Here is a 14126-nt window from a genome sequence, read left to right as displayed (position 1 = left end):
TCCCTGAATAGGTGTAGGCAAGGAAAATAGAGAACCCATAGGCTGCATGGGTTAGCTCACTCTGATTCCACTAGTCAACATACCCGGCATTGCATCTCGGTACGGACCATGGTGGCATGGTGATATGCCCAGCAGACCCAGGTGATGGTTGACCCTGGCGGAAATCTCTGCACATTCCCTGGTCAATCCGTGGTCAATCCTTCGTCATGACGGTCATTGAAGCCCCGGTGCTTGTCCCAGTGCTTGCCCAGTGCTTCGACCTAGACCCGTATTTTACTCGAAAGAGCGAATGCCGAACCTTCGCTATGTCGCCTCAATAGTCCAGTGGAGGGTCTACGTATGTATTATTAGTCTGGTCTAGGTATCGTAGAATCTCCCTAATCCCGGACGGAAAGTCCATTTCCCAATTCATCAGAAATGTCCATTTCCTTTATTATTAAAGGAAAGCCTTGGTGCCTAACCGATGATCTTGTTATTTTTTTCTTGTTTCCATCCTCTATTCTTATAAACTACTACCTAGGTACCTAGTAGGGATCCTCTTCGTCGTCAGTGCAAGTGCATTATCTAATACCTAGTTCCCTATCATCTATATACCTATAAACCTATACATACACGCCTAAGTATATTATAATAAACCCTTCCCGCCTTTCATTCTACCTATACACATACACCTAGATAGGTATCACGACTATACGCGGATAGACCTAAACCCCTTACCATGAACATGGAGGAGGTCGATCGCGAGCTCCTACGAGCCGAGCAGGATGCTTCACAACATATGTCCCCGGCCACTACACATGAGCCTGCAGCTCCCCGTCGTGCTAGTAATGAAGTCGAACGAGTGGTCACAGCGTCTTCTGCATCAACATCATCCAGTGACGGAGCCAGACAACGGCATGCCGAGGGCCTGAGTCGCATTCCCACTCAACGAGATCTCGAAAGGCACCCTACCGAACTAAGTCGCATTAATACAGCCCGAAGTCAGCATGATGCTACTGTTGGACGAAGTTTAAGAAATCGCGAGTCTAGGAAGCCATTGCCTAATTTTGGTGCCGGTAAACCGTTTCCGCCACCCTTACCAAACCAAGAAGATTATGTCGTCGAATTTGACGGGCCGGATGACCCCTATCATGCTCAGAATTGGTCGCTTAAAAGGAAGTAAGTAAAGCGTAAACAGCTGTAAAGCTATGAAAGCTATATTTGTATAGTTCGCTAACTCAATTCCTTCCACAAGGTTACTCACGGCTGCTATGCTGGGATATACTACTATGACATCCGCTTTCGCATCTAGTATTTTCTCCGCTGCGACACCATATGTAGCGAAAGAATTCGGCGTCAGCTCCGAAGTTGGTATTTTAGGCGTTTCTCTCTTCGTCGTTGGTTTCGCAACTGGTCCGACGTTCTGGGCGCCCCTATCCGAGCTCAAGGGTCGGCGCATGCCTATAGTGGTGGCCATGTTCGGTTTCTCTGTTTTTTCTGTCGCCTGCGCTACAGGAAAAGACTTACAAACGGTCCTTATCTGTCGATTCTTTGCCGGTTTCTGCGGAGCCTGTCCATTGGCTGTCGTCGCCGCTGTCTTTTCGGATATGTTCAACAACGCGACACGAGGTATAGCGATAACAATATTTTCCATGGCTGTGTTTACTGGACCGCTACTAGCCCCTTTCGTCGGAGGATTCATCGTCGAGTCGCACCTTGGATGGCGTTGGACTATGTATATTTCGAGCATCATGGGTTGGCTGGCATTCGTTCTGGATTTGTTCTTCCTACGCGAAACCTACCCCCCTGTCATCCTGATAGAGAAGGCAGCTGAGTTACGTCGTCGCACTTTGAACTGGGGTATCCACGCCAAACAAGAGGAAATCGAGGTCGACTTCAAGGAGCTGCTTCAGAAGAACTTTACTCGTCCTATGCGACTTCTATTCGGTGAACCGATTGTTACTCTTCTGTCGATCTACATGGTATGTTAATAATCCTACTTTCAAAAAGTTAACACTGCTAACATTGCTCGCGCAGGCCTTCATCTACGGGCTATTGTATCTATTCCTTACGGCCTACCCGTTCGTCTTCCAGAGAGTTCATCATTTCAACGCTGGACAATCGGGATTGGCCTTCTTCGGAATGATTATCGGCCAACTCATCGCAGGCACCGTCGTGCTGCTTGATCAACCTTCATACCAGCGCAAGCTTGCTGCCAACAACGGTGTACCAGTTCCCGAATGGCGTCTACCAATCGTCATCGCTGGTGGTATCTCATTCACCGGTGGCATCTTCTGGTTTGGGTGGTCAGGCTACAGAGCCGATGTTCACTGGATCGTGCCCGCGGCTTCAGGTATCATGTCGGGTTTCGGACTAATGGGTATCTTCCTTCAAGCCCTTAACTATCTTGTCGACGCCTACCTCATGTTCGCCGCCTCAGCTATCGCAGGAAACACCTTCCTCCGGTCTCTTTGCGGCGCCGGTTTCCCCCTATTTGCAACTTACATGTTCAACGGTCTTGGTATCCAGTGGGCGTCTACTTTATTAGGCTGCGTAGCCGCGCTGTTGGTGCCTATCCCGGTTATTTTCTACCTATACGGCCACAAGATCCGTGCTAAGAGCAACTTCGCCCATACATTCCCAAGCGTGCCTCCGCCCGCCACTGCGTCTAGTTCTGGTGATGATAAGGACGAAGAAAACAGCCCCATAGATCACGCCGCCGCATCAAACGTACCAAGGACGAATGTCGAATCTGAAAAGGCTTAATCGTGAAGTTAATTGTTAGTGCCCCCGGGATTTAAAAGGGGGGTAAAATTGGATGGATTATATGGCTGGGAATAGACTTAAAAGATACCACTGGAAAGGGAGCGTTTGTATAAGGAACGCATATAACATAGAGTCGGAATATAACCTATAGATATAATGTGTAGGTAATTACAACTACATAAGCTCTTTAATAGGAGTATAAAAGTACATATAATAATTTGATGATTTATCATTAACCTTTTCGGTGTCATTGCATGAACATCACAACCAATGAAAACTACATCATTAATTGATCCTCTATTCGACCTCAAGTCCCACCCCATCACAACATAGATGTCCCGCATTGCAACATCTATCGGAATAGTCCTACCAATGATGTTGAGACGCAATGCCTAATTTGTATAATAGGGCTGGCTTGCTCGATATGCTTATCTAGCGACTCTCACTGCATGAAATCTGGGATACAGCGGTAACGCACTATAATATAGGTACCTAGTACCTATGGAGCTTTAATAAATTGATGATTAGGTAATCAGCTGAAGGATCAAAAGATCCTTGGATATACATCTCATCTTCCGGTTACACTACATAAGCTATAGAATACATGCTGGTACGTCTGCTTCTCGAAGCTTCCCTTATCTCGGTCCCGATAAAACATCCCAGGAAAACTATACTCCCAAACACAACAAATAATAGCTATAATGTTTGTAACGGTGAGTATGTGATTATTAAGCTTATATAGGACTCCTTCCTAATGTCTAGCATTATCGCGATATCAATAATGGAGTATATCTACCTCAGGACATTGTATAAAGGACTATACAATCCCCTTCAATACCCTCATAGTGCAACCAAAGAACACTCAGAAATCAATCCGCAGATACAAGAAGCGAATTATAGACGAGGAATGTGAATTCGGCGATCGTAGACAATTGCAGGGTACGAAGAACTAAAATTCAATCATGAGCACAGCATCAGAAGAGCAGGGGAAGAAGGAAGAAGAGAAGCCGAAAGGCACGTATGAAGCTGGCTGCCACTGCGGTTACATCAAGTTTTCGGTCGCTCTATCACCGCCCTTGCCCGAGCATGAGGTGGTGAACTGCAACTGTTCTTCATGCACGCACCTCGGTTATCTTCTCGTGTGTAAGCTTCGATCCTTGCCACAACCTACCTACCTAGGTACTTTTGATCCGACCAAGTATCTATTTCTAACAACGTCCAGACCCCCAAGTCAAAGACGTAGTATGGCACAACGACAGCCGTAAGCGGTGCGCCGGCTACCGGTTCAACTCCAAAAAGATGGAACAGATGTTCTGTCCCAAGTGCGGCACCAGCCTCGGTATTGACTTTGAGGGCTTCTTCAAAGGCAACGATATATACGGCATTAGTGTATGTATCTACCGTATACATACCAAGTGATCATGTTGCATAGGATGGTAAATTGAAACTTCGGAATATCCATTGCTAACTAGGATATAGATTCGCACATTCTACGACATCGACTTAGACGATCTCAAATACAAGAAACTCGATGGGAAGAACAAGATTAAACCCGCGCAGAGCTTGGCAGGACACGTTTGGGATGAGGAGAAACAGGAGTTACAGTAGACGAGCTTACTTGATCCCACTTCGCCATATCTTACCTCTCAAGTAGCCATATAACTTCATCACCTAGTATAAGAAACTCATATCTCATAATCAGATCGCCAATATTTCACAAATTTCCGAGAACCCCCCTTGTTAACTGATGAAACAAAGCACCGTAGAATATACACCGTAGCATATACTTTATACAATGTTTTTATTTTTAGATGTGAATCCATGAATAGGAGAACCCGCATAACATCATAATCCACTCCTAATTTTCACCATATGCCTCATTCTATAGTCCTAGCATACCTACCACCCAGACCTCACCCCCTTCCCCAACTCAACCATTCTCCCTAAATACCCATCAGAATCACAGCATTCACCGGCACTCCAGTTAATGAATCAATAATCTCATTTCTATTTTTCAAACGTAGAACGCCATATCCCCCTCCCCCAGCACCACCCTACCTACCATCCACCCTACCTACTCCTCTCATCTCTTCCCCTCTATTTCTGCCTCCTAGCATATAACTTCTCCGCCGACGTAATACACTGCATATTCGCGCCCAACTTATTTATCGTCTCCATCCACTCTTCGTACGGGTCCGAGTCGAAGACAATGCCGCCTCCTATATTATAATAATTAGCAAACCATCCCTCAAGCGACCCCCCAAACCAACACATAAACCAAAACCAAAACCAAAACGAAAGAGAAAAGGAAAAGGATAAAATCTCACCAGCCTGAAGATACGCCGTCCCGTCCTTAACCACCATCGTGCGGAGCGCAATACACGTATCCATCGCGCCCTCAATCTCCCTACCATCCGCCCCGACACTACCATACCCAAAGTATCCAACCGCACCCGCATAAACGCCCCTCTTCTCCTTCTCGAGCTCGGCAATAAGTTCCATAGCCCGAACTTTCGGGGCGCCGGACACCGTGCCGGCGGGGAAGATAGAGCGGAAGGCGTCGAAGCGGGTCTGGTCGGGGCGCAGGACGCCCGAGACCTGGGAGACGAGGTGCTGGACGTGGCTGAAGCGCTCGACGACCATGAGGCGATCGACGCGCGTTGTTAGTGGGTCGCAGACGCGGTTGATGTCGTTGCGGGCGAGGTCGACCAACATGACGTGCTCCGCGCGGTCTTTCAGCGAGTTGCGCAATTCGTCTGCGAGCTGCTCGTCTTCCTCGGGTGACTTACCGCGCTTGACCGTGCCCGCGATCGGGTGCGTTATGATGCGTCCTTCCTCCTCCTTGACGAGTAGCTCCGGCGAGGCGCCGACGATTTGGAAGTCCTGGCAGTTGATGAAGAAGAGGTAGGGAGAGGGGTTCACCGTTCGTAGGTGGCGGTAGATGTTGAAGGGGTGGAGCGAGGTCGGACGGGCGAACCGTTGCGAGGGCACGGCTTGGATGATGTCGCCTGCTACGATATGTGTCTTTAGTCCGGTCACATGGCCCTCGTAGCCGTCTTGGCCGATGTTGGACGTGTATTTCTGGTCGAGTTGGATGGGCTGCTGTTCGGGGACGGGTATCTCGGGGGAATTGAGGACGTCGATGAGATCCTGGATGGTTTCTGTGGCTTTGTTGTATTCGTCTTGGAGGGTATCGAGGTTCTCTGGGATGCGGAGGTAGGTGATGACCTTTATGACGCCGAAAAATCTATCGAAAGCCACGATGGTGTCAAATAACATAAAGAGAGACTCTGGGGTCTTGAGAATGTCTTTCATCGGCCGTGCCGTCTTGGGTTCGAAGTATCGTACGCAATCGTAACCTACGTAGCCAACAGCACCACCAGTAAGCGGCGGTAGCCTAAGATCTGGTACGTCGGCAACGACATTTTGTGACAACTCCTTCTCGAGGGCGGGTAACGGATCTATCGATTCTCCATGGCCCTCTCCAGTCTTCAAGATCTTACGCGGTCCAGCACCGACAAAGCTATATCGCCCAACCCTCTCTGTGGCAGCGCTCTCGAAGAGGAAAGAGAAATCGGACTTTGAATGGGCGGAAACTTTTAAGTATGCGGCGGAGGGTGTGATGAGATCGGCAGATATTTGACCGTATAAAGGGACTAGGTTTGGTTTCTTAGGTCCTGCTGTGGGTTTCGAGAGAATTTCCTTAACAGTTTCTAACGAGGGCAGAACAACGTCCTATAGAAAAAAAGGACGTGTTAGTTAGGTAACTTACAGATTGTCCAATTGAGGTAATCGGATTAGGAGGTCTAAGATCTCTTACCGCTTGAGCCATTATGGGCGGATATAACTAGAAATTTTGGAGTAAGAAAATAAGCTCTCGTTCATTTCAAGTACCTAAATCCTAAGATTCTAGCTCTTCTTAATAGCAAAGTAACCTTAACGTTGACTCAGCTTTCATTATTCCGATAACTTCAATTGGTGTAACCAACTGCATAGATTTTATCCGAAGACGGAGGCGGGGCATCCTGCAAGGGGAGGTACAATACAGCACTTGCTTAACCCCACATCGTGCCATAGAAATCAGTCATCGCGGGGTACTCAGTACCTCTTATTCAAATACATATGATATGAATTCAAATTAAACGGAATCTGCCCTTCTCCATTTTCTTATACAATTTTACTTCTTTCTCAAATATATCTCAGCTGAATCACGTCTCGAAGATTCAACTCTCAACCGCCAGCGCCTTAGCACCGACAAGCTTAGCGCTTGCCCCTTTGCCCTCCGTAGTAACGACCCAGTATTCGACTTTAACGCCTCCCTTCGAGACCCGGTATACTCTGATATCGTTGCCCTTGCCTGCCTTTTGCACCGCGTCTAGAATAGCTTTGTATTGTCCCTGAGTATCCCAGTCCGCCGGATCCAGTATCTCAATTTGCGCATTCGCTGGCTCGGGATGATGTATCAAAGTCGCGAATTCCTCTGTAGATACATAATTAGCTCTAAATAGCCGCCCATTGTGAAAAGAAATTAGCGAATTGCCCAGTATCTGTCGCAACTTACCTTCGTCTGGCAAACCTTTGCCGCCCTCGTTCCAGGCCAAGTAAACCGGAACAAACGGCTCGTCCGCGTCGCTCACATAGAAACTATCCTTCGTTGCTTCCTGGATAGCTGCTGGGATTTGCGCACCGTCATCGGTCGCTTTGAAGTCCTGTTTGCTAGAACTTTGCGCTTTTGGATATCCTTTGCTTGGATCCTCGTTCGCCTTGTCTAAAAAGGCCATGTAATCTGCGTCCGACGCCATATTAACTGTCCTAGTCGTAGTGAAGTTTTGTGTACAGTCCAAGATGTAACGAATATATCGACTTCGTAGCCTTGGTGAGTTGAAATAGGCTATATCATGAAGTTGATCTCTTCGATCTGGGACCTTGGTACGGTATGAGGCCGGAGTAGTCAGAACTGGTAGAATAATAGATTGACGAAACGATCTAGGAATCACACTGCGTTTGGAAAGTAAATGAGATGTCATTGATTCAGATAGATCCCATTGGGCTGAAAATTGTTGTCTATTGCACCATTCAAGGCAAGCTTGTGCTACCTAGTGGGCAGATAATGATATAATGATATTTTTTATCGCTAATTACATCATAGCTTTCGTGAAATATGTCTTATAACAATCTTCCCGATTCATGCATATTATCTCCATTCCGATTCATACTGCGTCTCGGCTTAGGAAACTGTAATCAATCCAGAATCCAGAATCTCACGATGTGGGAGCTACTTCCTTACGTAGAGTTGCTACATAGATATTAACTAGTTAAATCTTATCATGTTATGTCTTATACATCCACATTCATGTAGGCATGTTGTTGAACCCATACATGGTGTTGTTTCATCTACGATTTCTTGATCAGGTACATCAAATATACCCGTTGGAATCGATGTATACCTACGTTTATTGTAAGTAAAGTGAAAGAGGAGTGGGTGTATGGTTAGTAGACTTGTCATAAATCAACTAAAAGCCTAATAGGATACGATAGGATACGATACGATTCACATCACACATACGGACAGATCATATAACTTTTGTTTCATGCATTTGTTCATTAACCTCTTTTTGTCTCAAATGCCAACCCTAGACCATTCCCATCGCGATAGCCGAAAAGGGAACCAGGAACACCGATGCAGCAAAGACAAGATACAAGGAGACGTGTAGCTCTCTACGAGCTTTGGACGAGGTCCTTCTTGAGTGTACCTTGGAATTGCTTCTTCTCGGCAGGGGTCTGGAAGGCACCGTGACCAAACTCGGAAGACGTGTCGATCCACTTCAGCTCCACCTTCTCCAATGCCTTTCTGGAGGTGTGCGTGAACATCGACTTACGCAGCGTCATGACACGCTTCTTAACACCGGGAATGGAACCCTTGACCATGACGAAGTCGTTGTTGACCTCACCATATCGGACGAATCCACCCAGACTAAAACCAATGTTAGTACAAGGCACACATGTATGAAACAGGGCATAACTTACGGAGTAATGGTCTTCTTGGTGACGTCCTGCTCAGTAGAGGCGTTGGCCTCGTTGTCGCCCTTTCCGATACGGTAAACCTTGTGGTTGACCGAAGTACGGTGGTGGTAACCTTGCTGACCGGCACGGGCAACGGTCCACTGGACGTGGGACGGATGCCAGGCACCGATACAAGCAACCTTACGGAGACCCTTGTGGGTCTTACGCGGCAGCTTCTTAGTACCCCATCGGGCAGTGACACCGTTGAAGCCGTGACCCTTGGTGACAGCGATGACATCGATCATCTCATCCTGCTCGAAGACGGTGTCGATGCTGACGGGCTTCTCGAAGAGACCGTGGCCGAATTCGACCTTGTCGGGGACGGAGCCACCGTTGATCTGGATCTCCATAAGGTGGGCCTTCTTCTGCTTAAGGGGAGTCTTTCGGATCTGCGTGTGGGCGAGAACACGGACAACGGTGCAGTACTTCTTGATACGCTCGAGTTCGCGGGTGATGGAGGCACCGCTGCTCTCCGAGTGCTGCTTGGCGTACTTGGTGAAAGCCTTCTTCTTGCTCTTGTACCAGTTCTTGTAGAATCGGCGCTTGACTTCGTCACTCAAGTGCTCGGCCCAGACGGTGGTGAGAGATCGGAGACCACGGGGTGTCTCGATGTAGCCCACAAGACCAACAACGATCATCTATAAGATGTTAGCCATAGGCACATAGCCAAGCGGGCTGCGTTGCTCGTACAGGTGGAGTATCAATAATTGAGACTGCCTCAACAACTTCCTTCTTATGCGACTTTGCGCCCGGTCGGTCGAGGTCGCGGACGATGGTAGTCATACCAGCCTTGTAGCCCATGGCGGCAGTGAGGTGGACAGGTTTCTTGGGGTCATCCTTGGGGAAGCTAAATGCGACAATTGTGAATCAGTACTGTATTTTAAAGTGCGGGCGTTTTGCAGTTGTGCGATTTTACAACCAAAAGAGAATGATTTTACTTACGACTTGACCTTTCCGCGATGACGGGCGGCACGCTTTCGCGGCAAGAAGGCAAGAGAGCCGTGGCGAGGAGCCTCGAACTTACGGTGAGACATTTCGATTGATTCCTTGATGTTGAAGGAAAATGTCAATCGGATAGTCCTAGGGATGAGGAATGAATATTAAGGAAAATGTTCGAGTTTGGAGAAGCTCGATTTTTTTTTCTTCCTGGTAGTGCAGGAAAGAACCTGTGGGTTATGAGAATTCCGGCAAATAACCGAATGTGGGAGGGAACCCCACATTGAAGAACCCTAAATAATTTGTCACGTGACTAAAAGCTGTTTTACGGACACAATGAAGAAAGACCGCTTGGACCTTCCAGTATAAATTAATTAATACTTGCACAGAATCACGTGCGAGCGCGGTTGCAGAATATTTAGACAAAATATTAAGCTTACAGTCTACGGTCTACGAGTATACATCATAATAGATCGTCCATGTTTAAATTAGGAGTAGAATGCATATTCGATCCTTAGTAATAATTCAAGTAAAAAGTTCGAAATGATAGACAGACTTTGGTGTCGCCTTGCCAGTATCTAACAGGGGGCAGCTCGCCAACTTAAGAATTGATATACATAGCATTGAAACAATCCTGAGTAATAATGAAAGGGGGTATGTATTGACATTCAGCATTCGTTGATAAAACCACGTCTCAAGCGTTTCCCTCTGCCTTCGGAGTAGGTCCCATTATCCCATTGATGCTAGCACTTGTAGGCGTCGTGTTCTTCAAGTCCCCTGAAGTCGAACTAGGCCCCGACGTAGCACCGTTAACAGTAACCTTCTTTTCCTCCTCCCCACTGTCATCATAATCATCGTCAACATCCATCTTTCTAGCAGCGCGTTCCGGTTCACTTATCTGTGGCGGCGCAGGAGCAGCGGGGTGCTCAAGCCTCTGCCGCTCGTCGGGTGGAGGGTAGTCCTTTGGGGCTGGGCTCGGCTGAGGGCCATCATGAAGTAGCCCTTGCATAGGAGGAGGAGCCTGCTGCATTGGGGGTAGATGGTTTGGCATCGAATGCGCCGGCGGGTGATGAGCAGCATCCGAAGGATGATAGCTCTCGTGTCGCTGCTCTTCAGCACGCCGCATTTCTTCGCGCCTCTGATCATCGACGCGTCGCTGTTCCTCCATGCGTCTTTGCTCCTCAAAGCGATGGGCGTCGGGGGAACGACGATAAGGATCACGAGGATCACGAGGATCACGGGGGTCACGAGGGTCACGCGGAGGTGTTGATGGTCGTCGATGACGAATATCTTCCATTCGGGCCCGGTTCTCATCATTAGCCGGTTTCTTGATGGCAGGTTCGTCTTCCCACTCTCGCATCCTTTTGGATGCCACCGATGACGGTCGATCATGGTCTCTGTGCAAATCAGGGCCAATAGCTCCAAGAGCTCCTTTTGGGTGAGGAGGACCCGGTTCCATGCTAGGCATTCCTGGTTCCGGGTGGTGAGGGAACGGAGGCTGGTGCTGAGGGTAAGCCGACTTGGGAGAAGGCATACGGTTATCGTGGATTGGCCGTGGCTCCGAGCGGGGGGAGCCATTACGGTAAGGCATTAGAGAATGAGGTGGCGGGGCGCCGTTAGGCGGGCCATTCGCGGGACCCATGTTTGAGGCAGGCGCTGGCGTATAATTAGGGTTATTGACTCTGGCAGGCCCCTGTGCGGCGGGTGGGGGAGGCTGTTGTGATGGCCCAGGGAGAGGAGGGGCGTATTGGGCAGGCGGGCCGGGGGAAGGGCCTCTACGAATCGGTGCTGGGACCGGGCGATTCGATTCGCCGTATTGTCTCATCTCCTGTCGAGGGCTGGGCTGGCGTGGGAGTGGAGGTGCCGGCCCACGAAAGGGCTCCCGCTGGTCGTAGGGATTGGGCGGCTGAGGTGGGTTGATGTCGCTTGTTCTTTGACCCCAGCCGTTGGCCGCAGCAGGACCGGGAGGTGGTCTATGAGGACCTCCGGGACCGGATTGCGCTAAGGGCGCTGCTGAGCCGGTCCAAGACGGAGCCTGCGGCCCTTGAGCTCCGTAAGATTGGGGATGAACGTCGGTGGGTACAGCTTGCGGGAGATTTCCCGACGCCTGGCCAGCCCTCAGCAATTGAAGTCTAGCTTTTATGTGCGGGTTGGCAGGATCCAATTCAGCCGCTCTCTGATACGCGTCCAGAGCGTCGGCGACCTGGTTGTTGCAGGACTCATACTAGAACGATTCGTCAGTGATGTCACACTTTGTGGGAGCAGCAAACCAAACTTACCAATGTACCTAAGTCATACCAAACTTCAGATATGTACGGGTTCAAGCGTATCGCTCGGGAGTATGCATCTAAAGCATCCCTATACTGGTTGATCTGGTAGTAGAGCACACCAATGGAACACCAAAATGTCGGGTTCCGCCCATCACGGTACACTGCTTGCTGGTATGCCTCATATGCCTTGGGATATTTCTGCTGTGACATGTAACATCGACCAAGGAGATACCAGCTTTGGGCATCATTATTGTCTGCCACGTGTTAGGAACGCGCATATCTTCGAGATTTTGTTGAGGATAACCTACCTGCGGCGACAGATTTTTCTAGATACTCGATTGCACGCTCCTGCGTCTGAAAACTGCTACTTTGCTGGTGATGAAGCCACCCAAGCTGTTGCAAAACCTTTGCATGATTCGGGTCACGTTCAAGAACTCGCATATAAGCAGCCTTAGCGCTATCGTACTGCAGAAGAGTTAGTTGAATATTTGAGTAAGAGTGTGTAAATTTCACTTACGTCTTTTTGCTGTTCATGTACGTGCCCAATCTGGAACCAGATATCTTCCTCAGTCAAAGGTGGAGGAGGAGAATTTACGATATATTTGAAGCACTACTATATGTCAGAATTGTCAAGCAGTCGCACATTTACTAAGGGACCATACCTCTAAGCTTGGGCCATACTTTGACTGCTGCTTGTATATAATGCCCAGTCTGAAGTAAATTTCGTTGGCCTTCTCAAAATCGGGTTGCATCTGCATAACCTGCGAAAATGCTTCTTCGGCATGGTCAAGTGACCCGTATCGGTCGTATAGAATACCTATACCATACCATAGCTTAGGTTCCTGCTATATGTTAGTTGAATGCATGGTAAGAGAAATCACACGCAGCTCTTACCTTGGGGTTTGGTAAGTTAACCAGGGCAGATTGATAGGCAGCATATGCTTGTTGCAAGTCATCCATCATGAGATAGCAGTGACCTGAAAGATTGATTAGTTCTGCAAATTGGTTTGGAGCATGCTCAATCCGGACATACCTAAGCTACCCCAAACCTCTCCGTTATTGCCATCTATCTTTAGTATAGCCTGCAGATATTCAACCGCCTTATGGAAATCCTCTCTAGTCCGAAGAATCAGACTAATGGCGTTCATTGCAGGAATCGAGTTAGGATTCGCGGCTAACGCGTGCTCGTATGCGATCATGGCATCGTCCAGGTTGCCAAGAAGTTCAGAGAAACTTCCTGCGCAAAGGTTATTAATTGGCTGCATCACGCGATCGGGACTCTAGAATTCACTTACCAATCTGCATCCATAGGGCTTCATTAACCGCTACGATATGGCGCGAAGGTGCCCATTGAGCGCCTTGAGCTGGGCCAGGGGGAGGGGGAGGAGGCACGGGCGGACCGTGATGCTGCATTTGCATCGCCATCTGAGGTGAAGGATGATGGTTTGCCATAGCTAATGAATTTAGGGGTATATGGTCTAGATCAGCCTCGACCAGGCTCTTTAAGACTTATACCAAATTCAGTTCGATACAAGACAAAGGATGAAAATGAAGACAGAGCCTTGTAGCGCGAAACTTGGTCGCGCAGGAAAATTATGTGAAGAAGTAGTTCATATAAATAAAATAAACCGAAAAGATAGGGTAAGAAAGGACGTATTTGTAAATTGAAAGAATAGATAATAGATCTTATAAATGGCGCGGTGGCGCGAAACTCTCGTGGTTGTAAGTTCTGTAGATTGCGGTTGTTGTAGGTAAGTTTTAACGGTCGCAGCTTTCGTAGATTATGGACGATAACCTGCGTCGGGCGGGAGCGCCTATTACTCGCCGCAGCTAAGTACCAAGCAATATCAAATCTACCTCGGATGAGACCGAACAACACTGGATTAACGTCGGGAGGCGAAAAGATTGAAGTTTATGTTGGAGGCGAAGTGTGAGAGACAAACTTGAGGCTCAATGTCTTCTTGACGACCTAATACTTGGTAGGGGGAGGGGAGAATAAGCGGTGGAGAGGCTGGACGGGAAGGAGAAGAAGAGTTGGGAAACGGTCCAAGGAGGATTTCCCCTTCCAATGCTTCGTGGGTAAGGGTAGCTGAGAGAAGAAGCATGGGAGTA

At 48.4% G+C, this 14126-nt stretch overlaps 6 protein-coding genes across 6 annotated transcripts; 2 read left to right on the top strand and 4 right to left on the bottom strand.

Moving 5' to 3' along the window:
• Positions 1-146: 146 nt before the first annotated feature.
• On the top strand, positions 147-2784 carry GGS22DRAFT_142617 (MFS general substrate transporter). Its single transcript, XM_047958770.1, has 3 exons — positions 147-1158; positions 1235-1961; positions 2017-2784. Exons 1-3 carry the CDS (start codon positions 719-721, stop codon positions 2743-2745), a joined length of 1896 nt encoding a protein of 631 aa, XP_047819184.1. The 5' UTR covers positions 147-718; the 3' UTR covers positions 2746-2784.
• Positions 2785-3406: 622 nt separating this feature from the next.
• Positions 3407-4466, top strand: GGS22DRAFT_142605 (uncharacterized protein). The gene is made up of 3 exons (XM_047958769.1): positions 3407-3888; positions 3968-4134; positions 4225-4466. The coding sequence occupies exons 1-3, from the start codon at positions 3708-3710 to the stop codon at positions 4351-4353; spliced, it is 477 nt and encodes a 158-aa protein (XP_047819183.1). The 5' UTR covers positions 3407-3707; the 3' UTR covers positions 4354-4466.
• A 338-nt stretch (positions 4467-4804) lies between these two features.
• Positions 4805-6734, bottom strand: GGS22DRAFT_163480 (anthranilate synthase component 1). Its single transcript, XM_047961378.1, has 3 exons — positions 6566-6734; positions 5073-6480; positions 4805-4964 (listed from the first exon to the last, which is right to left on the bottom strand). Exons 1-3 carry the CDS (start codon positions 6575-6577, stop codon positions 4843-4845), a joined length of 1542 nt encoding a protein of 513 aa, XP_047819182.1. The 5' UTR covers positions 6578-6734; the 3' UTR covers positions 4805-4842.
• A 98-nt stretch (positions 6735-6832) lies between these two features.
• GGS22DRAFT_142595 (uncharacterized protein) lies at positions 6833-7823 on the bottom strand. Its single transcript, XM_047958768.1, has 2 exons — positions 7307-7823; positions 6833-7225 (listed from the first exon to the last, which is right to left on the bottom strand). The coding sequence occupies exons 1-2, from the start codon at positions 7770-7772 to the stop codon at positions 6969-6971; spliced, it is 723 nt and encodes a 240-aa protein (XP_047819181.1). The 5' UTR covers positions 7773-7823; the 3' UTR covers positions 6833-6968.
• Positions 7824-8089: 266 nt separating this feature from the next.
• GGS22DRAFT_163478 (ribosomal protein L3-domain-containing protein) lies at positions 8090-10056 on the bottom strand. Its single transcript, XM_047961377.1, has 5 exons — positions 9751-10056; positions 9499-9655; positions 8773-9446; positions 8275-8719; positions 8090-8204 (listed from the first exon to the last, which is right to left on the bottom strand). Exons 1-4 carry the CDS (start codon positions 9840-9842, stop codon positions 8464-8466), a joined length of 1179 nt encoding a protein of 392 aa, XP_047819180.1. The 5' UTR covers positions 9843-10056; the 3' UTR covers positions 8090-8204; positions 8275-8463.
• Positions 10057-10337: 281 nt separating this feature from the next.
• Positions 10338-13681, bottom strand: GGS22DRAFT_142574 (TPR-like protein). Its single transcript, XM_047958767.1, has 8 exons — positions 13310-13681; positions 13048-13251; positions 12909-12991; positions 12677-12856; positions 12532-12624; positions 12323-12479; positions 12024-12268; positions 10338-11968 (listed from the first exon to the last, which is right to left on the bottom strand). Exons 1-8 carry the CDS (start codon positions 13464-13466, stop codon positions 10439-10441), a joined length of 2649 nt encoding a protein of 882 aa, XP_047819179.1. The 5' UTR covers positions 13467-13681; the 3' UTR covers positions 10338-10438.
• Between the last annotated feature and the right edge of the window lie 445 nt (positions 13682-14126).

Source organism: Annulohypoxylon maeteangense, assembly GCF_022496945.1.
Source record: "Annulohypoxylon maeteangense strain CBS 123835 unplaced genomic scaffold GGS22scaffold_8, whole genome shotgun sequence".
NCBI classification, from domain to species: Eukaryota; Fungi; Ascomycota; class Sordariomycetes; order Xylariales; family Hypoxylaceae; genus Annulohypoxylon; species Annulohypoxylon maeteangense.
The sequence above is the reverse complement of the archived record's forward strand: the minus strand, read 5'-3'. Positions and strand labels throughout refer to the sequence as shown.

Excerpts from the sequence above, each read along its gene's own strand:
- GGS22DRAFT_142617 (XM_047958770.1), top strand. The coding sequence starts at position 719 with ATGAACATGGAGGAGGTCGATCGCGAGCTCCTACGAGCCGAGCAGGAT. Across the intron at positions 1,159-1,234 it reads AATTGGTCGCTTAAAAGGAA|GTTACTCACGGCTGCTATGC; the intron begins GTAAGTAAAGCG and ends TCCTTCCACAAG. Across the intron at positions 1,962-2,016 it reads CTCTTCTGTCGATCTACATG|GCCTTCATCTACGGGCTATT; the intron begins GTATGTTAATAA and ends TTGCTCGCGCAG.
- GGS22DRAFT_142605 (XM_047958769.1), top strand. The coding sequence starts at position 3,708 with ATGAGCACAGCATCAGAAGAGCAGGGGAAGAAGGAAGAAGAGAAGCCG. Across the intron at positions 3,889-3,967 it reads CCTCGGTTATCTTCTCGTGT|ACCCCCAAGTCAAAGACGTA; the intron begins GTAAGCTTCGAT and ends AACAACGTCCAG. Across the intron at positions 4,135-4,224 it reads ACGATATATACGGCATTAGT|ATTCGCACATTCTACGACAT; the intron begins GTATGTATCTAC and ends ACTAGGATATAG.
- GGS22DRAFT_163480 (XM_047961378.1), bottom strand. Across the intron at positions 4,965-5,072 it reads GACGGCGTATCTTCAGGCTG|GAGGCGGCATTGTCTTCGAC; the intron begins GTGAGATTTTAT and ends ATTATAATATAG.
- GGS22DRAFT_142595 (XM_047958768.1), bottom strand. The coding sequence starts at position 7,772 with ATGACATCTCATTTACTTTCCAAACGCAGTGTGATTCCTAGATCGTTT. Across the intron at positions 7,226-7,306 it reads CAAAGGTTTGCCAGACGAAG|AGGAATTCGCGACTTTGATA; the intron begins GTAAGTTGCGAC and ends ATGTATCTACAG.
- GGS22DRAFT_163478 (XM_047961377.1), bottom strand. The coding sequence starts at position 9,842 with ATGTCTCACCGTAAGTTCGAGGCTCCTCGCCACGGCTCTCTTGCCTTC. Across the intron at positions 9,656-9,750 it reads CATCGCGGAAAGGTCAAGTC|CTTCCCCAAGGATGACCCCA; the intron begins GTAAGTAAAATC and ends TGTCGCATTTAG. Across the intron at positions 9,447-9,498 it reads CAATTATTGATACTCCACCT|ATGATCGTTGTTGGTCTTGT; the intron begins GTACGAGCAACG and ends AACATCTTATAG.
- GGS22DRAFT_142574 (XM_047958767.1), bottom strand. The coding sequence starts at position 13,466 with ATGGCAAACCATCATCCTTCACCTCAGATGGCGATGCAAATGCAGCAT. Across the intron at positions 12,625-12,676 it reads AGTATGGCCCAAGCTTAGAG|TGCTTCAAATATATCGTAAA; the intron begins GTATGGTCCCTT and ends GACATATAGTAG. Across the intron at positions 12,269-12,322 it reads AGAAAAATCTGTCGCCGCAG|ACAATAATGATGCCCAAAGC; the intron begins GTAGGTTATCCT and ends AACACGTGGCAG.